We start from the raw sequence: 21,825 nt of genomic DNA on the forward strand, positions 1-21,825 counted from the left end.
GTTGCTTTAGCAGTATGTTTGGGTCTTGCTGTATGTAGAATGAACCGCCAGCCAATTTGAGGCATTTGTTTGAACTTGAGCAGATAGGATGTGTCTATACACTTCAGAATTCATTATGCTACTACCATCAGCAGTTGTATCATCAATGAAGATAAGTGAGCCAGTACCTTCACCCCCACCACCTTGTTTCACAGCTTAGGTGGTATGCTTTGGATCTTGGGCAGTTCCTTCTCTCCTCTATACTTTGCTCTTGCCATCACTCTGATATAAGTTAATCTTCATCTCATCTGTCCACAAGACCTTTTTTCCAAAACTGTGGTTGCTCTTTTAAGTACTTCTTGGCAAACTAACCTGGCCATCCTATTTTTGCGGCTAACCAGTGGTTTGCATCTTGCAGTGTCGCCTCTTTATTTCTGTTCATGAAGTCTTCTGTGGACAGTAGTCATTCACAAATCCACACCTGACTCCTGAAGAGTGTTTCTGATCTGTCGGAAAGGTGTTTGGAGATTTTTCTTTATTATAGAGAGAATTCTTCTGTCATCAGCTGTGGAAGTTTTCCTTGGCCTGCCAGTCCCTTTGCAATTAGTAAGCTCACCTCTGAAGTACTCTTTCTTCTATATGATGTTCCACAGTTGAGTTTGGTAAGCCTGAGTTTTAGGTGATGTCTCTAACAGTTTTATTCTTATTTCTCGGTCTCGTAATGGCTTCTTTGACTTTGGTCCTCATGTTGATAAACAGCAATAAAAGTTTCCAAAAGTGATGGAAAGACTGGAGGAAAGACTAGATGCTGAGAGCTCTCTTGGAGGCAATTAAACACATCTGAGCAATTACAGACACCCTGTGAAGCCATGTGTCCCAACCATTATGGTGCCCTGAAATGGGGGACTATATAAACATAGCTGTAATTTCTACATGGTAAAACCAAAATGTATAAAAATCCCTTTAATAAAATCTGACTGTTTAATTTAACCACATATGATTTTTTTTTTCTGTTACAAATCTCAAATTGTGGTGTACAGAGGCAAATAAATAAATGATGGGTCTTTGTCACAAACATTATGGAGGGCTCTGTATATATTTCAGTACTTCTAAAAGCTTATGGTATTGGCATAAAATTCTTCTTCAATACAATACAATACAATATATCTTTATTGTCATTGTACAGGGGTACGAGATTGGGAATGCGCCTCCCATACGATGCAATAATTTAATTAGCTAGTCAGTATCAATTTAAACACCCAATGAAACAAATTGTAACAGTTTTAAAACAGAATAAAGTGCAAGTAGATCAAAAAGAACATTTTTATTTTCTTGTATATTGTGTAGACTGCCATTCATATTTGCTTTTCCATAGTCATGTTGCTTGCATCAAATAAACTAGTAGTCAAATTATCCTTTAAGATAGGAGATCATTTTGTAAGAAGTGAACAAAATTGGAAATTATTTCACCAATCTCTGTCTTCCTCTTGACTCTATTTGCACATTTCTACAAATATAAATGTGATTTGAGCATATCGAACAATTGAGGGAAGAATCTTTGACACTGAGTTACTATATGGATGCCTACTCTGGCATGTTATTAGATTATTTAATGAAAAATTTGATTTTAAGGAACGCTATTGTAAATATTCTGTTTTGGAGGATTTTAACACAATCATCATTGAGGAGATTTGTCAAACTTTAGTGGGTAATTGTTTGACAGTCACGCAGGTCATATAAAATATACGTATCTAATTTATGTTGCTTAAAATACCAGCATTCCCTCGGATCAATGGATTATGAAAGTCTCCAGAAAGAGCTTGCACTTAATGGGATTCTATGGAGAAAAGTACCAACTGAACCAAATGAGGAGGACACTTCCACTACCATTGTATATAGAATGCAAGGTCCTGCTGTAAGAAACTAAAACAGTTGCACTTGATTCATGTTTTTGCTGCTCTTAAATTTCTGATTCTGATGCAATTATTTGTATGCACAAAAGTATCATATAATAACTTTGAGTAAGCTCATTTATATTTTGCTTCTATTGTTTCTTGCACAGAGTAAATAATTTAGTTTACTCTCATGCTGTGAGCTTTGAAAGCATCACTCCCAAACATTTTTTTGCATGTAGGCCTATTAACAAATGTCACAATGTGCTCTGCTCCTGCTCAATGTCTAGCTTGGGACTGCCCTTGCAAATAATTAACCCATGATAATTAGTCATGATCAGAAGCACAGAGCTGGTCCCTTAAGCTGATTTGTGTTTGTGCTGGCCATCAAGTCCCTGTCTATGCTAATCCTCTTCTGGCACTTGCCCACATTCTTCAGTGGTGTGCTCTCAAGTAGTTATCTAATATTTAAATGTGAGAGTATCTTTCTCTACCATCCCCTTTACGGTGTCCTTTACGACCCAGCATAGTTGCCCTAATTCCTCTTAGGATTTGGTCTGGATCACTTTTGATTTCTCCTTTACTATCCTGTAGCCAAATCATTCAAATATATAATGTTAGTTTGCAAAGGTTTTTGAAACCTTGTTCTATCACATCACCACTGCCTTTTAATTTCTTTGCCAGATTTTAAAGGGCACAGTTATTACTATCCCCTATAAAATTTGTTCTTGACCACTAATTCCATCCTCCCCTCTGGTTCTGTTGAGCTGAAACAGATGACCCAGATCTTGTGGCATAATTTTGTGTCTGCAATCTTACAATCGATATCCACCACTTTCACAACGTCATGCTCGTATATCAGCCTTTGCTACCTCACCCTTGGCTTTGCCGTTGAAAACTTTTATCTTTAATTCCAGACTCAACAATTAAGCTAGAACTTAACTGCCAAATTGTAATAGTAAACGTTGCTTGCATCTATGTTGGTTCTGAGTTCATCAGTATGCAATCATGTCCTTGCTCCTGTAATCTCTGTAACTAATACTCCCAAACCAAAATTTGTTGCACCAAATCTAAGTATTTCCCACTCCCTGAGGTACATTATTTGCATTTTTTGGGGTCTTGAGGTCACATTCTTTCCCCTAACCTTCTGCCTTTCCATTCCTAACTTTCCAGATCCTCAAATTCTGCTCCTGAACTAACTGCTCTAGTCATCCATCCAAATTTTATTCCTATGCTTTGTTCTTGTCTGGTTCTGCTGTTCTAATGTGCCTTGGGATATTTCCCCATATTAAGTGTTGTAAATTCATGATGCTTGTCTCTTTAGACTATTGAAGCATACCTACAAAAGTGTATTAGGTATGGGGAAATGCAAAAATATAAAGGGAGCATTCACAATTTATCTTTGCTTGTTGAAAAGTCTCTATTTTAGGAGTTTTTAGGTGGGTATTTTTTTCCCTCTAAACTTCCTTTTCTCTGGTAATTGGAAAAATGGATAATTGAAGAGTTGGGTCTGCCTTTCCCAGTAGTGTTAGGGCAAAACTGAATGAGACTGGATTCTGCCAAGAACAACATTCCATGATTGAGCAAATAAGGCTTTCGGCATTGTTGCGTTTGCATTTTGCACACACCCTTGTCTGTAAAAATGACAGGATTTGAATAGGTTGCAGGGAAAGAGCTGATATTGTTCTATCTAGTCTTTGCAGGCTGGATATTAATTTTTTTGGAGACATGTTTGGCAGGAGGCTATGGACAAAAAATATTGGAAATGCGCTTCGCTGCCTATTTAACGCTAGAGTTTAATATACAGTTTAATCAACAAATGGCATAAATTGCTGGCTAAAATTAAGATTAATCTGAACAGCGAAAAGTGTTACATGCAGTCAAGCTGCAATATTGAAACTGCCAGGAAATATTTATTACAAAAAAAATTGATTTTAATCCTAGTGAGGCTGTCATCACTGCATCTTCTGGATTTTTATTTTCGGCTGGCAGATACTGTAAATGTATTGTATGAATATTGTCTACACTTGTCATTAGGTGTGTGTGGCTGTGCATGAACAAAAATTATGGACATCGACAAATAACTGTTCATAACCAGAGTTTCTCAGGACCGTAACATTATAGTGAAGTATTTGCAAATCAGAATTAAATATCTGATTAGTCCAAAAGGGTAAAATTATCTGGATTTTAGCACTGACAGAACTAGTATACCGTAGAATTTTTTTGAGTTGCATTTTAATAGGAATATTTGTATGGAGAACAAGTGTGTTGGCAGTTAACTTAGATTATTTGCCTTTGGAGATTTGGGATTGAATTAAATGCATTTGAATTTCAGAGCAGCCATGATGTAATAAATTGTGGGATAGGCTTATAAGACTGGATAGCACAATCCTGATCTGTGGATTCAGTTAGCTTTTGGTACTTAAAGATTGATTTGCAGTTTCATCAAATAGTGCCGTTTGCAATTTTGACACTTTACAGACTATACCCAAACAGTTACCTTTTGATTTTTCAAATTGAAAAATGTTTACTTTTCCAAGTTTTTATTTTTAAGAGCATGATATAAATGAGTGTAATCAAAGGATTGCTCTTTGGTTAGGGTATAAAATCAATATAGTTTCTGCCACCTTAATGCTCATAAATTTGCTAGCTGATTTGCTATGTTTCTAAACATTAGTACTCTATTGATACAGTTGAAGTTGAAAAGAAAATATCTATAAAGCAACACTTTTATTTGCAATGTAATCTATTTACCAAAGACTGACTTCCACACATATTTTGTACACAGGTAATTAAAAATTAAGATCACCACACATTATATGTATCTCTGCAAAGTTTCGGGCTCCTGGTCTAGGAAATTAGCGTAGATTCATTCATTCAAAGCAAAAAATTGGAATATTAATAGCACATAAATTGCTTGCCATTTATTATCTCAATGGAAGACTTCGTGTTTTAAGGTGTTGAATTGAAGCTTGCTTGACTTAAGTAGGCAATACATCCTTTTGCAAAAGGAAATGTGCGTAATTGATTTTTATTCCATACATATATTCCAGAAACTGTATGCGGCTAATGCTACGACTGCAATGTAATTGATTGCACTTTTTTGGTCCCAATTTAAACCATGTTGCTTCTAACTTTGATTTTGTTATCTATTTTTATATCCACTGTGAATGTGGAAACTGTACAGTATATTGATTCTTCAGTTTTTCATGTTATCTGTATATTTGAAATTTCAGCATAAGTACATTCTAATATTCATATTTGTAATATCAATGCGCTGCTACTATTATGCTGTAGAACGGGTGGTTGAGTGGCAGTTGCTAACATCTTGATAGTCAATTGAAATGGCAGCTTAAAGACTTGGATGTTCTGAAAGTATTCTGTTAAGATGCAGGTAAAGAAGTATTCTATTACAGAAAGTGTTGAGTATTAAATAAGATGTAAAATTTAAAAATGCTATTTTGTATCACTGGGCTTTCAATGTTTTATACTTGTTGCATTTCTAGTACATTTTGTTTGCTTTTTTTTGTAATTTACTTTGCAACAGTAACCAACATTTATTTTAAATTTGCACTTATTTTGTATTTAATAAAACAGCTTTATATCACACTTGTTGCTGTGTATATATTTGCAAACAATATGATTGAAATAGTAGGCTGAATTTAAGCAGTTTGCATTTAAATTTTTAATATGGCTAAACATATCTGGTCACATCAGAGGTGAAAATTCCCATTGTGCATTTGTAGAGTTCCAAGAATGACTATCATTGTCGTAAATTAAATTGTTTTGGAGACTTTGGAAGAGAAGAGATTGGAAGTCAGGGTTTCTGAGTGAAATTTTATGCTGCTCTGATTGTTAAAGGCTTTGCCATAAATATTAAATTCTGTGAAGGCGACATTGAGGTGAAACTTTGAAAAACGAGACTCTCCCACTAAGCATTTTATTTTAAATGGAATTAGTGCAATCATGCTAACTAGTTCAATGTAGAACTGCCACTAACAGTGTTTCAAAATACATGTTGCAACTGCTTGTGCAGTGATATTAAAACTGATGATCAAGGGCTAGGGTTAAACTCCAAAAACATTTCTAATTTGCAAAAGGTATCACACGTTTCCAAGTGTTTTAAATTTCATTTCTAGTGCTGTCCTCATTTTTGATATTTTCATTGCCATTACTACTTTTCTTGGGTCAAACTTGCCTAATAAGTAAGTTTGAGCACAACACAAATCCATTAATGTTTTCTAGTTGTCTAAGAAACTAGTCACAGTACATTCTGAAAAACAAGTTTGACTAATGTTGAAGATAAAATATATTAAAGGACCATTTACACGAAACCAGCATTCACAATCTTATTGCTGCATTCCACTTTACTTGCGTGCAACACTGTGTACAGTGAATAAAGACTTGACCCTTGTTTACATTTTCAAACTGCAACCAAAACTGATTTACATTACCTATTGTGTAGACCTGACACTTATTTTCATGAATGACATGGATGTGCACAAGATGTTTCCTCTGTCTCCCACAGAGATCATATACAAGGTCTCATCATCCAATACCTTGCCATCCAAGCTTCATAAGGAGCCATGCTATTTTGCTGTACTTTGACCAGCAGTGCTTTCATAGCTATTATTTCTACAAATCTGAGACGTCCCAAGCTTCAATCCTTGCGTGTCTGCACTGCTCTCGGCCATAATTGCACTTAACCTCTGGATCGTTGCAAGGCATGGCTGCTGTTGGCTGCTCAGTGTGTTAAGGAAGTCATTGAATGCTCTCCTCCACAAATCCAGACTTCCCCAACTCGCATCAGCATGTAAGCGCAAGAAGACTAACCAAATGTATTTGCTGTCATTGTTTTCTCCTAAATGCATAGCTTAAATCCTGCATCTGTGTCTATTTCACTCCCATTCCCAATACGAATGCCCCTAAATAGCAAGGGAGAGTATTCTCTCAAAGTCCGCTTCACTAATGATTGACTAACTTAGGACCTGACTAACCAATTCCATGTATACCAATGGCTTGCTTTATTTCTTAGCCAGTCAAAACTGAACATCTGGAAGTCACACTCGCTGATGGATAGTTTTTTGGTGGATACCCAAGATACATTGCTCAGACTAATCATTCACAGCTGTAAACCCAGCAGATGGGTAATGCCTACTACTAGGATTTTTTTTAAACTGACTGCTGGAGAAACTTGGTAGGTCAGGTGGCATCTGTGAAAGGAAATGGGCAGGAGTTTACCAGGAGCTTGTTGGAACCATGATAAGAGTACTCAACATGATTTTTGTGTCTGCAACTCTTGGGTGCTCTCGATTTTTAAGCAGTCAGGAGGCTCTGCCTTATACGAATCTGCTGTGCAATGCATAACTTGGTCATTAACTGTTCCTGCTAAGTTAAACAATGCGAGGGAGAGAAGTTTCAACAACATGGCTAAGTATGGTAGATGTGAGAAATTGATCTAGAGTTCTGCCATTACATCTGAGAAGCATGAGAGCCCAATATTTGCTTGTTTTTAAACTGCACTTTGCAATGTCTGAAGTTTTCTAGAACCACATGAGGGGATTCATAGTTAACTAAATACAGTGCTGAGGAATTCCCAACCATATGGTCTTGACAATTGAATTGTCTTTTCAGTGTTTTGATCCTTGTGGTCTGCCTAAATACAATGATCTAACAAGTAATTTTATAAGTATAATGGAGAAAAGCTTTTTGGATCATTTAAGGCGATAACAAATATGGAACTTGACTGAGCCCTTGGTTCAGCCAAACTCCACAATGCCAAAGTTGCACATTGGTTTTGAGTGAAATCTATTTTGCATTTAGCCAATTTAATCCTGCTTGGCATAGATTATTACGTGATGGTTACAATTTTATTTGGGCATGATGGTGGGAAGATTGGCTCAAATGGTAATGAAAACTAAAGAATCCACAGTGCAGTTTAGAAGGGAGTTAAATTATACTAAAACTGGAGAACTTAATTTGTGCCTGTGTCATGCTTGTGCAGTACTAACTTCAGTTGTCTTGATCACATTTTGTCCTAGACTCTTAACATTTTCCTCTCTAAATATAATGAAACCATTGATCTAAAGAATTGTTCGTGTTAACTTCTGCACAAAGTCATGGATAAAACACACCATTGCATTTGCAGTTCGATGCCCTTAAATCTTTACTGAAATTCCCAAAGATAGCTAGCACAAATAGTGCTAGTAGTGCTCTAGATAGTATTCTCCTGGATTTGGTGTCTGAACACCAAGTAAATCTTTGCAAATAAGCATATGGAGAAAATTATCCAAATAGAAGGATTTTAAATTCCATTATTAAAAGGGATAACTTTGCAAGCTTGAAGGATTTACCAATGCAAAATGATTCTATTTTTATGGAAGTTGTAGATGGAAATACCAGAACATTGGCAGCACATGGCAACCATGTGGTTATGACCCAAAATTGGCACCAAACAAAATTCTGAAAAGTTGCAAAATGATAAATTGGAAATGTGAAGTGGTATTTCTTATCTGAATGTCATTGAGTTGGGAAGCTGAGGCCAGAGATTGGGCTGGAGAACTGATATTTTTTAAATTTGGGATCATATTTTAACAAATGTAATTGGAGGAAAAATATGAATCTTTTCATTTGGAGATTTGATTTGTAATGGGGACATATTAATTGAAAGCAAGCTCTTTCTCATTCAACAATTTCATTAAGTAAATATTGTTTTGACTTGTTTTCTTCAACAAGCCTGAGAATTAATTAAGTAGCCCAGTGACATGTTTGCAATAAGTGAGACAAAACTTGTCTATTGTGCGGCTTAAGATGGGATTCTTCACATAGCACTAATGAATCTCCCTGCTATTGCTATGTAACCTTTTTATAATGTGAATTCACTTATCTAAAATACTTAATTCCTTATGTAGTAACAAGGAAATGCAGAGGCTGGTTTAGACACCAAATGCTGGAGTAACTCAGAGGGTCAAGCAGCATCACTGGAGAAAATGGGAAGGTGAAGTTTCTGGTTGGGACCCTTCTTCAGATGGTCTGAAGAAGGGTCCGGACATAAAGTCACCTACCATTTATTTATTCCAGCGATGTTGTCTGACCCACTGAATTACTCCAGCATTTTGTGTCTATACTTGATTCCTTATCTGTTTTAATTTTTTTTCCGGTATTTTGCTTGTGAAGCAGCAACCAAAGTTTAAATGAATGGTATAAATCATTATTTTTTCTATTTGATTGCAAGTACATAATCCTGCTTTTTTTTCTCGTAGGGTCTCATCTAAATATTCATTAGCAAGTTTTGCACTGTGGCTGATGTTGATCTTTACACCTAAAACAGCCAAATAAATCAAAGTGCAAAATGTTAGTTGTCAACACTCTTGGATAATTATGACTGCTACTTCAAATGAGACTGTCCAAGCTTAAAAATAGCTGCCTCAGCGATTGCAGTGTATTGATGTAGTAAAATTCAGATGTGGACTTGTGACCTTGATTCACTCCATGTAGGAGATTAAGGGAGGGATAACACAGGTCAGAAAGAATGGAGTGAATTGTCATGCTCCACTTGACTTTTAATGGTTAATCTCATGAATAGGTTTAACAAAAGCTTTGGGGAAAGTCTTTTGCCCGATTTCAGATGTACAATGAGGTTTATATAAATATAAGCAAGTGAATCGTATTTGGTTCACTTGCGACTTTTTATTAATTTGGCTGCCTAAGCAAAAGGAAAAATTAAATGACATAATTAAAACTCAATCCATTTACCATCAAGAGTGTGTTGAAATATGATAGTAATGTGTAACCTCTACAAAGTATACTACTGGGACAGCAGCACTTCAAACATGTGAGGGCAGTGGATCAAGAATCATCTATTGAGGACATTCTCACTTGGGCTGGGGTTGATATTGCTGCAACCTCATGGTCGCTGGGGTTTAAATCCTGGAATTTATCCTCCAGCTCCACAGGAATGCTTCTGTTAGAAGATTGCAGCAATTCAAGGTGGATTTGAATTTTCAAGGACATTGGCGGATGGACAATAAAAACAAGCCTTATTAAAGTTTCTATTATCCTGCAAAATGACATAAAATCTATTTTGTAAGATTTTCACAGCCAATATATTGAATGAATCTTGATCTTCAGAAATAAAGCATTGTTTTTTAAAAAAAATAACTTGCAGATAATAAATTCTAAAAATGCTTTGTATTTATTGGTGAGTATATATATTGGTAAAGGATGGGAATATTTCTGCTCCAGCTTTATCTCATTAGTGTTTAAGGTGTAACATGTATTGCATTGGAATAACTCAGCGGGTCAGGCAGCATCTCTGGAGAGAAGGAATGGGTAATGTTTCGGGTTGAGACCCTTCTTCAGATTGATGTCGGGGGAGGCGGGACAAAGATAGGATGTGGTCGGAGACAGGAAGACTAGGGGGAGGGGATAGAGAGGGAAAGCAGGGACTATCTTAAGTTAGTGAAGTCATTGTTCATACCGGGGTGTAAACTACCCAAGCGAAATATGAGGTGCTGTTCCTTCCATTTGCGCTGGGCCTCTCTCTGACAATGGAGGAGGCCCAGGACTGAAAGGTCTGATTGGGAATGGGAGAGGGAGTTGAAGTGCTGGGAAAGGGTTGAGCCACCAGGAAATCAGGTTGGTTAAGACAGACTGAGCGGAGGTGTTCAGCGAAACGATCGCCGCGCTTGTACTTGGTCTCGTCGATGTAGAGAAGTTGACACCTGGAACAGCGGATACAGTAGATAACTTACCTTGATTTAAACCAGCATCTGTAGTTTTTTTTCCTATGTATTGCATTGGAGCAGTTTAGTAAATCTAACTTTCTAGGCCCATTTCAATGGGCAGTTGAACATCAGTTGGTCCAGAAACACGTGGAGCGCAAACCAAGTAAAGACTGCAGCTATCCTCCAGCAAATGGATACTTGGAAACCAGATACTTGGAAACCTCCTAATTTCATTTTCTATATTGCAATGTGGGATTTGATGACATGTTCAAGTCTTTATTCTAGGTTTCTAGTTTACTAGTCGAGTGTAGGGCCTGGCAGACGGAAGATGCTACGCACATCACTGACAAGCTAAAGTTTCAGAACCATCCAAATAGTAAGGCCACCTACGTCAGACTCCTAGTTATTGACTATACCTCAACCATCAACACCATAACAGTGATCGACCACCTGGACCTTGAAGTCAACCCCCACTTCACCCTGCAACTGGATCCTTAATTTGACCCATAGACCAAAATTAGTGACCAATGGATGATGAAACATCCTCTACGATGAGTATCAACATGGACGTCGTGCACGGATGTGTTCTCAGTCGTTTCTAATACTCCCTATACACTCAACTTTGTGACAACATTTTGCTCTAACTCCTTTTACAAGTTTTTAGATGATGTCTCTGTGGTGGGCTGTATCTTGAACAACAACAAGAAGATAGAGAGCATAGTAGCAGGTGTCAAGACAACACTCGTCATTGTCACAAGATGAAGGCGCTAGTCATTGACTCAGGAAATGTGATGAACATGTTCCAATCCGCATCAATGATGCTGAAGTGAGATGGTTGATAGATTCAAGTTCCTGACTGTAAAAACCACCAACAATTTGTCCTGATCCAGCCATATTGCCGCTACAGCCAAGAAAGAGCACCAACACCATCAGAAGACTAAGGAAATTTGGCATGTCCCCAATAGCGTTCCTGTTTCTATAGACACTGTGGAAAGTATTGTATTGTAATTCATTCCAACTTAGTTTGGCATTTACTCTATGCAAGACCACAAGATATTCCAGAATTGTGGATGCAGCCTAGTCACATCACATAAAGCAAAGCTACCACCCCTGCCCTCTCCACCCCCACCCAAAAGGACGGTCTACACTTCACCATGCCTCCGATAAAGTAGTTAACATATTCAAGGATTACTTGCACTCGAGTCATTCCTGCTTCTCCGTTCTCCTGTTGGGCAGAGGGCACAAAAGCGTGAAAGCGTGTACCACCAGATTCAGAAACGACTTTTTCCCTGCTGTTATGAAGCTACAGAATGGACCCCTCGCAAACTACGGGTGTGGTCCCAATCACCCAACCTACCTCATTGTGGCCCTTGCATTTTTTATTGGCACTTTCACTGCAGCTACAATGCTGTATGTAGTACTATATTCTGAACTATTTCTCTTTGCACTTGCCACCTGTTCTACTGTGTATGGCTTGATTATACTAGCGTATGGCAGGATTTGACTGGCTAGCATGCAAAGTTTTCGCTTTCTCAGCTCACGTGACAATAATATACCAAAATAAATAGTATTTGCCTTCACAAATTACAGTTGAGGTTGGGCAATAAATATTCCCTGCAAAGCGCACATTCAATTAGAGAATAAAACGGTGGCGCAGCGGTAGAGTTGCTGCCTTACAGCGAATGCAGCGCCGGAGACTCGGGTTCGATCCTGACTACGGGCGCCGTCTGCACGGAGTTTGTACGTTCTCCCTGTGACCTGCGTGGGTTTTCTCTGAGATCTTCGGTTTCCTCCCACACTCCAAAGACGTACAGGTTTGTAGGTTAATTGACTGGGTAAATGTAAAAATTGTCCCTAGTGGGTGTAGGATAGTGTTAATGTGCGGGGATCGCTGGGCGGCGCGGACTCGGTGGGCCGAAGGGCCTGTTTCCGTGCTGTATCTCTAAATCGAAATCTAAAAAAATCTAAAATTATAATCAGTGATTTTTTCCCAATACAGTATGTATTGAGATAAAAGACAAGAAGAATTCAGCTATTTGATAGGTTGTTCCTTTCCCTAGCATTGTATAGGGAATGGGGAAATATGTACAGTAACGTAGGAAATGAATACCATTGTAATCCAGGAAAAACATCACTAATTTCAAATTAGTAAGGGAATACAAAAGAATTGGAGTTTTGTGTGTAGATGCCTTTTGATGTGATGGCCCAATATGCAAGAATTCACACTGAGAGGGATTACCTACCATTATCAGAGGGTAGTGATTGAGATTAATACTACAAAATCTTCAAAGTAATAGATTGTGTTGTGGTAAGGTGGTAGGAAATGGAGCTGTGGAAGGTAAACAAGAAAAAATATAGTTATTTACAATCACGAAGGCAGAATGCTAGGTAAAGATGTTTTAGTTGAGTAAAATATCTTCCCTGTAAGCAAGATTGTACTGAATTTCGTGGAGATAAGGATGAAGCTGAATCTATAGAACCACGGTTATGAAAAATATTTAGAGACAAACTTGGAAATGTTATTTAAACAATAAAAATCTTATGAAATCATAAAATATTCTAAGGCCCATTATTAATCCAATGAAAACTATAGATTTGCATCAATTTTGTGCTATAATTGTAACAAATGGTCTTACTAAACTGTGCTACAGATTTAGTTCAATGATACCTCTGTCAATTTAGTGTTTGCACAAATTTGGATTTCTCTGGACATTCCCAAGGATTTGCCGTAGTTTTTTGAAACTGAAGTGTGAGGGACCATTTTTGTACTGTATGATTCTTGCATCTTTCCAGAAGCTCAGGAAAACATAAGGATTTACAATGTTAAAATATAGAAAATGAGACTGGAATATATTCAAAAAGAAAAGTCAAACTGAAATATCTGAAGAGGAAATTGGAAGAAGTGAATAGCCTAAATACTATAAACTTTAGTTAACTGCAGCTGAGTAAATTTGTTTAATGCCAGGGCTTGTTTTTTGGTACAGTGCAACAAAAGTTTAAATGATGCCAAGATCCATTCAGACCTGCATGGTTAGACATTAGAATTAGGAAAATAGGATCGAGTTTCCAGGCACAAATGAAGGATGGCAATCTTGTCTCAAGGTGCAGAAGGTGAGCAGTTTGTAAGGAAGGAGAGAGAAAACAAATTGTGGCCAGAACTCTGCTCTGATATTTACTTTCATGGATTCACTGAATTTACCTTCCATTGACTCCATCTACGCTTCATGCTGGCTTGGCAAGGCCACTAACATAATCAAGGACCAGTCTGACCCGATCAGAGGATGTACTTCCTGCGGCAACTGAAGAAACACAATCTGCCACAGGCAATGATGGTCCAATTCTATACTGCTATCATTGAGTCCGTCCTCACCTTCTCCATCATGGTCTGGTTTGGCTCAGCCACCAAGCACGACACCTGGAGGCTGCAACGGATTGTTCGCACAGCTGAGGTTGTTGGCTGCAACCTTACCCCCATTGACGAACTGTACCCTGCAAGGGCCAGGAAGCGAGCGGGCAAGGTCATCTCTGACCCCTCCCACCCTGGCCACTAACTCTTCGAAGCACTTCCCTCTGGAAGGCGACTCCGGACTGTCAAAGCAGCCACAGCCAGATATAAAAACAGCTTTTTTCCACGAGTGATAGTTCTACTCAATAACCAAAGTCTGTAGTCTCTTTTTTGCTCTGGTTTATTTTCACCCACATGTTTAGACCGTAATGTTGTATCCTTATTGTTTTGATGTGGTTATGCTTTATTCTTAATTGTTAATTGTATGTTTGTGTTGTCATCTGTAAGCGGAGCACCAAGGCACATTCCTTGTATCTGCATACTTGGCCAATAAACTTATTCATTCATTCATTTCTTCTTTCTTCCCATCAAGCGAGAGGCACAGAAGTTTGAAAACTTATACTTCCAAATTCAGGGACAATTTCTTCCCAGGCAACTGAACGATCCTCTCCTCAGTTAGAGTGTGGGTCTGACCTCTCATCTACCTCAGTGGGGACCTTTGAACTATCTTTAATCAGACTTTATCTTGCACTAAATGTTGTATACTTTATTTGTGGACAGCTTGATTGTAATCATGTAGAGTCTTGAACTAGACAGCACACAAACAAAAGCTTTTTACTGTGCCTCAGAAGACGCGACAATACTAAACGAAACTGAATTTATTACTTTGCAATTTTGCATAAATAGGCCACACAATTTTTTCGTGCTTATTAAAAGTGCCTATAATTAAATTGGATTCCGTTTTGTCTGTCTGCCTACAGCAAATCATTTCATGGATATTCATCGTATACATTTACACTCTTTACAGAAATGACCTTGTCAGCTTCCTTTGACATTCCTGGTTTGATGGGCTGATGTATCAGTGAAAATGCTTAGTAAAGGAAAACAACCTTTTTTTTATCTGCTGAATGATGTGACAGTCAAACTAATACTTGTTGAATGGCTTGTTTTCACCCCTGGTTTATCACACTTGACCTAATGTGCTGGTGAAACAGATGGCTGAAGAACATTTGTAGCACTTAAGTGGAAAAAACACAGAAAGTTTATCACTTCTAAACATCCATGAGTGATGAATTTGAATTGTTCTTGTTAAAATGTAACTTTAACACTATTTTCTGCATGGAATTTGTAATTAATTGTTATTTAACCAAATGTAGACATCTTTCTTTTTTTAGAATTCCATCTGTTTTGCATGTCTTGGAAATTAATTTTAGACTTGTTAGAAATGATAAAAAAGATATGCCAGTGGTAGCCAAATCTGAGACCATATCGCACTACTATTCACACAAATTTAGTTTTAAAGTACTAATTTTATTATCTAAGATGTCACGCCCTGCCCATTTAAGTACATTCACAGTCTCCTCGAAGTTTCATCTCTCAGAAGTTTGGATGTGTTGTTGCAAATAAGGAGATTTCGACAAAACTGTGGTTGAGCACTGATTATTTTAATCATTGATAAAAATGATTTCTAAGAAATTTTTTTTGCAGAATAAAATCTCTAGTTCCTTGTGCTTAAATCTTAATCCTTAGCAAATCCACTGGGTAAAATGTAATGCCATTGGGTCCACAAAACTGACCATATTAAAAACAATTGATTTTAAAGCAGCCCTCCTGCAGCATGTGTGTGTTATGTGGCTTTCTGCACTGCTGCAAGTGATGCTTTTAGCAATCAGCTAAAATTACCATCTCTTGTTTGATCAGCCACTCCATCACTCACTCCTCCAGATCCATGTGCAGGAAGGAACTGCAGATGCTGGTTTAAACCGAAGATAGACACAAAATGCTGGAGTAACTCAGCGGGACAGGCAGCATCTCTGGAGAGAAGGAATGGGTGATGTTTCGCGTTTGAAGAAAGGTCTCGACCCGAAACGTCACCCATTCCTTCTCTCCAGAGATGCAGCCTGCCCCCCGCTGAGTTAATCCAGCATTTTGTGTCTCCCTCCAGATCCATTCTCTGTTTAACTCAAAGGACAAACGAGGGCAGAACAGCAGGGCTAGTGAAAGACATCTAGTTAAGGTGGAGGTGTTGTCCATAGCAACATTATGGTGCCCAGAAGGATGATACATGATTACAATCGAGCCATCCACAGTGTACAGATTGATGCATGATAAAGGGAATAACGTTTAGTGCAAGGTAGAATCTGATTAAAGATAATCCAAAGGGTCTCCAATGAGGTAGATAGTAGCTCAAGACCACTCTCTAGTTGTCAATAGGATGGTTCAGTTGCCTGATACCACTGGGGAAGAAACTGAATCTGAATCTAGAGCACCTGATCGACGTTTGTAGGGATAAAATGTTAACTTATATTTTTTGTGGTGCTTATTGATGTGCATTAATCCATGTTAATACTTCTAAAAAATTATGGAACATATATTTATATTTGGCGGTGCCAGAGTACAGAGCAAAGGAATTTAGCGGTTGCTTTGTAATCCATGGGAAGTTTGTGCTCTGTTCACTCTCAGACATAAAGGACTTTGATCCCCTCATGGCAGTTCACACTGTTAATCTCAATGACAATACATGTTGATCTTCTTGCAATATTTATTACTCTTGAGCATGGCATATCTTCCTCAACCATGTTCTCGTAACATCGGTTGTGCTCGGTGCATCACCTCAAACCTGAGGCAACAGTTGAGATGTGTAGGAAGGAACTGCCGATGCTGGTTTAAACCGAAGATGGACACAAAAAGACTGGTCTGAAGTAGGATCTTGACCCAAAACGTTACCCGTTTCTTCTCTCCAGAGAGGCTGCCTGTCCCGCTGAGCTACTCCAGCTTTTTGTGTCTATCTTCTGCAACAATTGAGATCACAGGAGTGAACTAAAGGGAAGTTTACACCAATGAAGATCATCTAGAAAGTAATGTATTTTGTTTTTTTACTTTACAGAATAATCTTTCCTATCATTTCTTTGAAAGTTAACATGTTTATCACCCTTTAATTTATTACACAGTACATTCATCCATCAAATTAATCCTGCAAATAAGAGGAGGAAATGTGTTATTTCTTTCATTTCATTTATTGATCCCTGTTATTCTACTGTTTTTAAAACTGACCGGATGGATCAGATAATATGCTACTGAGGAGTTTATTTGGAATTGTTCATGGATTGGATTTGTGTAACTACAAGTGACTCCTGCATGATAGGGGTGGGCTGGAGAGGGAGGGGGTTTCCTTCCGAGAAGGGAGAGACAAGAAGGTGCTGCGTATATGGAACGGGGTGCCAGAGGTCGTGGTAAAGGCAATTGCACTATATAAAAGACATTTGGGCATATGGCTTAGAAACATTTAGAGGAGTAGGGCCAAATGCGGGCAAATGGAACTGGGTCAGGTAGGCACCTTGGTCACTATGGTAACGTTGGACCGAAGGGCCGCGGTGTATGCTTCTACGACTCAAAACTGGTCTGTTGCGATTTTCAAGAAATATGAGTTCATTTTTTTTTTTATTACTTTTTCCACAGAAATTCCATAAGAGTGAATTTTACTCAAATCTTTAATGTCTCTACGGATGAATTGTCATAACCTGAATGGCTGTAATGTAGAGTTCACCTCCATATGAATTTGTTTCATAAGTGCTTCATGTCACCACAGATGTATAAATCACAAACCAATTTCCAGCGTAGGTTGGGGTTATGCCGCAAATTTGTAGCTGTTGCACTCAGAATATTTGCAACCATCACTAATGTGCAGGCTTTTCTGATTCTTTTAATGTTCATTTACTTTTGAGTCATCGTAGCAAATCAAGCTTCAAAGTGCAATCCTGGCATTCTCAAGGGTTCTGGATCGGCTGAACTCTATTTTCTGTTGTGCCAAATCTGTCTATTACTGCTTCATGTGGATTAGTTTGATCTTGTCAAACCTCTTGTACCCAATATGACCAATAAGTCCAAAACATACTGGTGAATAACAAACTAGTATAACAAAAGGGCAAACTGTGAAATATGGGAGCTTTGTACGTGAAGCTACGAAGCGTAAGAAAAACAAATTACAAGCATGCATTCAAGTTCGATCTAGCTGGCATCACGGAAATACTGCTACAGCTTGGGCACTGGAAAAGCAGAGTTGCAATACCGAAAATAAGGGACTTCAATAAGAATAAATGACCATAGAAATAGTCGGGATCAAATGTTAAGAATGCATTCAGAACAGTTGTCTACATTTTGTGCAATAGAGGGGATATAATTGTGGAGAGAGCTCGGGGATGCCTGAATGTCAATATCAGGAAAAGATGGAAAATGTGGGGGGGGTTCAGCAAAATTTAAATTGTTGCAACCAAAAGCATATAATCTCAACTAATAGAGACAAGTCTTGGGGTCTGCAGAGGAGCGTGTCACTTGGTATTCGTGAAAAGTAACAAACCAAAGTTTGTTATCAATCTGGCACTTGATCTGAAAGTGGCTTTCCAATAATAGCCAGAATATGAGTGAGTCTGATACAAGTTTGAGAGGGTGAAGGTGAAGTTACCAACCAAGGTTTTAATCTTCAAGGCACATTGGGAAGGGGTGGGTGATGAATTTAGAGCAATAAATGGCATTGTACTTGGATTATGTTGCGGTTCCTTATGTTTCTAGATCCCCATGGTTACTGCATGGAAGAAACTGGGATTTTTTAATGACTTTATTGTCCTTAATTATTTCGTATTTGTGGAAGCAACTATAAACCTGACATTTTTAAAGATGCATGTTTTGAAGTGAATTCAAAATGCTCTTTTGTTTTCCTATCCCCTTTTAGGTGAAGTCTGTAATCAACCTTCTCTTTGCTGCCTATACTGGAGATGTGTCTGCACTCAGAAGGTAAGATTTTTCACAATTTGGTTTATGTGTTTCACCAATTCCATGTGGCATGTCGACTTGCATTTGCAAATATCTTTATTTAATAATCTAGGTTGTGGTCTGTAAGATATAGACAAAACTACCAGATGCTTTCATTTACAACAATGGGTAAGGGGTGGGGAATTGAGACGTATAGGCATTGAGAATTGTTATTATCGCTCCTTCCAGATTAAAGATTAGGTTATTACAAAGCGTATTATTAAAAAGTGCAACAAAATGATTTTGGAACTTCATTAAGAAATATTGGAACTGCATTAAGTACTTTGGTTGACTAAGTGTAAGGGATTTCAATGGAATTGAAATAGGCCGTAAGGATGTAATGTGCCAATTCAATAAATGCAAGTTTTAATTAACTACAAAGTTGTGGCATTAATACAAACATAGAACACAGAAAAGCACAACACAGGAACAGGCCCTCAGGCCCCAGCGCATCTCCTTTCCACTTTGCCCCTCTCACCTTAAAGCTATGGCATCTAGTCTTTGAAACTTCTATCCGGGGCAAAATGGTTCTGACTGGCTACCCTCTCTATGCCTTTCATCATCACCTGCGGCACATTGGCGCAGCAGTAGAGTTGCTGCCTTACAGCGAATGCAGCGCCGGAGACTCGGGTTCGATCCTGACTACGGGTGCCGTCTGTACGGAATTTGTACGTTCTCCCCGTGACCTGCGTGGGTTTTCTCCGAGATCTTCAGTTTCCTCCCACACTCCAAAGACGCCCAGGTATGTTGGTTAATTGATTGGGTAAATGTAAAAATTGTCCCTAGTGCGTGTAGGATAGTATTAATGTGCGGGGATCGCTGGGCGGCGCGGACTCGGTGGGCTGAAGGGCCTGTTTCTGCGCTGTATCTCTAAATCTAAATCTAAAAATCTAAATACTTCTATCAGGTCTCACCTCATCCTCCAATATTCAGAGATTTGTCCAAAATTTGTCCAACTTCTCCTTGTAGACAATACCTTCTAATCCAGGCAACATTCCGGTGAACCTTTTCTAACCTTTTCTAAAGCATCCACATCTTTCCTGTAAAGCACGCAATATTCCAAATTCAAACCAACTAATGTCTTGTGGAGCTGCATCATGTTTTCCTGCACTCTTATACCCAATGCTGTGACCAATGAGGGTATGCTTCTTTTCCACTCTATTTGCTAGTGTTGCCACTTCCAGGGAGCTATGAACCTGGATCTCAAGCTCCCTCTGCTCATCCTTTGCTATCAACTGTACACCTTCCCCCTTGCATTCGATGACCAATGAACAACCTAAGCCACTGTAAACTTTGCCATCTGCAATGTTTTTTTCCCCCGAAGTATGTTACTTGTCAGTCGTGATTTATTAGAGTATCCAGTTTACAATAGAAGTCAGAGAAATGAAAATGCTTATGCAGCTGCATTTAATAGTTCCAGCAAATAATTTTCTGTGCCCATTTATCATGTTAGAATATCTGCTGCATTTGCAAATTGCTGCTGATGCTGACAACAGTAGGATGACAGAGTCCCTCTCTGAGATTTTGTGTATATGATGTAAATAAATATATTTGGAGACTACTTCGGTTTCCTTTCAAATTTACTTGACTCAGTTCAGTTAAATGGAAAATTTTGAATGAAGGGTCAGCCTCTGAGGATATGAATTGCAGGATTTCACATGAAGAAATAAAATCCTAATTGTCATTAATTTTTACTTGAAGGAACTCACTCGACCTCTATAAATCTAATTTTGATATGAGAGGCTTAGCTATATCCTTTGCCATTCAGATTACTAATAATAATGCTGCAAATGCTCAGCAGATTAGGCCGTGTTTGTGAGAAGAGGATTAAGGTTAATCTTTTAGGTTGAACGCCCTTCATCCAAACTGGGGACAAGAGAATTTTGATAAACTGCTGGGAGGGTGGAGGAGAGGGGATGTCTGTGATCGGGTAAAACCAAGGTGTCAATGGAAATAAAATGTTAACAAGGTTATCTGACCAGTGAGTGAATGGGAGCAGTTAGTGCAAGAGAACATAGACAACAGAATGTTGCAGTTGGGAAATGCAGAGCAGAAAGACAAGCCTGGCAGATCAAGCTGGATGTGTCCTTCACTCCCAGAGAGACAAAGGAGTGGTTAAAAAAACAGGCTGAGCTAATGTCATGGATTGGATGACTGATATAGACTGCCAATTCAATTTTCCAGAAGCAGTAGAGTTCAATGTTAGTCCAGAATGCTGCAAAGTGCTCTGATGCAAGATGAGCTGCTGTTCCTTGAATTTCTTTTGGTACTTGCCATTACAGTGCAGGCAGCCATAGACCGATGGCTCAGAATGGGAATGGGTTGGGGAGATAGTGGTAGGCAACAGCAGAGTTACCATTGCAGACGGTTTACCCCTAAAGCGATTACTCAATCTGCAATTACTGGTTTACAAATACAGACAGAAAGTGCTGGACTAACTCAGAAGGTCAGACAGCATCTTTGGAGTACATGGATGGGTAACGTTTCAGGTTGGATCAAGAGCCTTCTTCAGACTAATTGTGGTTGGGGAGGGGAGGAGAAAGCTGGAAGAGAGGAGAGGGCAGGACAAAGTCTGGCATGTCACAGGTGGATGCAGGTGATCGGCAGATAGTTGGACAAAGGCCAGTGATGAAAAGCCAAAACGTGAGAGATAAAGAAATAATGAGAGACGTTGCATGAATTGTGAAGCCAAAGAAGGAATATAGGGGGAAGAGAGGAAATGTGTGCGGTTCCAGGTGAGGCACAGGAAACAAAGGGGGGGGTTGTTAGTAGGTTAGATATCTAAAATAGGAGAATTCAACGTTCATACACTTTGATTGTAAGCTACCCGAGTGGAATATGAGGTGCTGTTCCTCTGGTTTTCATGTGTCTGCACTCTGGCAATGGAGGAAGCCCAGGACAGAAAGTACAGGAA

The 21,825-nt window shown here is 38.6% G+C and overlaps 1 protein-coding gene across 2 annotated transcripts in view; it reads left to right on the forward strand.

The window, feature by feature from the left end:
* LOC144596040 (glutaminase kidney isoform, mitochondrial-like) overlaps window positions 1–21,825 on the forward strand; it is a 78,400-nt gene that overhangs the window by 49,197 nt on the left and 7,378 nt on the right. Inside the window, exon 15 of one of the 2 annotated variants that reach the window (XM_078404120.1) lies at window positions 18,832–18,893. In XM_078404120.1, the coding sequence (XP_078260246.1) occupies window positions 18,832–18,893 (62 nt within the window). Of the gene's footprint in view, window positions 1–1,756; window positions 5,439–18,831; window positions 18,894–21,825 lie in introns of those variants that run through there. The other variant, XM_078404121.1, reaches the window with a different exon arrangement.

The sequence above is a fragment of the Rhinoraja longicauda genome, chromosome 8 (genome assembly GCF_053455715.1).
Source record: "Rhinoraja longicauda isolate Sanriku21f chromosome 8, sRhiLon1.1, whole genome shotgun sequence".
In the NCBI taxonomy this organism is placed as follows: domain Eukaryota; kingdom Metazoa; phylum Chordata; class Chondrichthyes; order Rajiformes; family Arhynchobatidae; genus Rhinoraja; species Rhinoraja longicauda.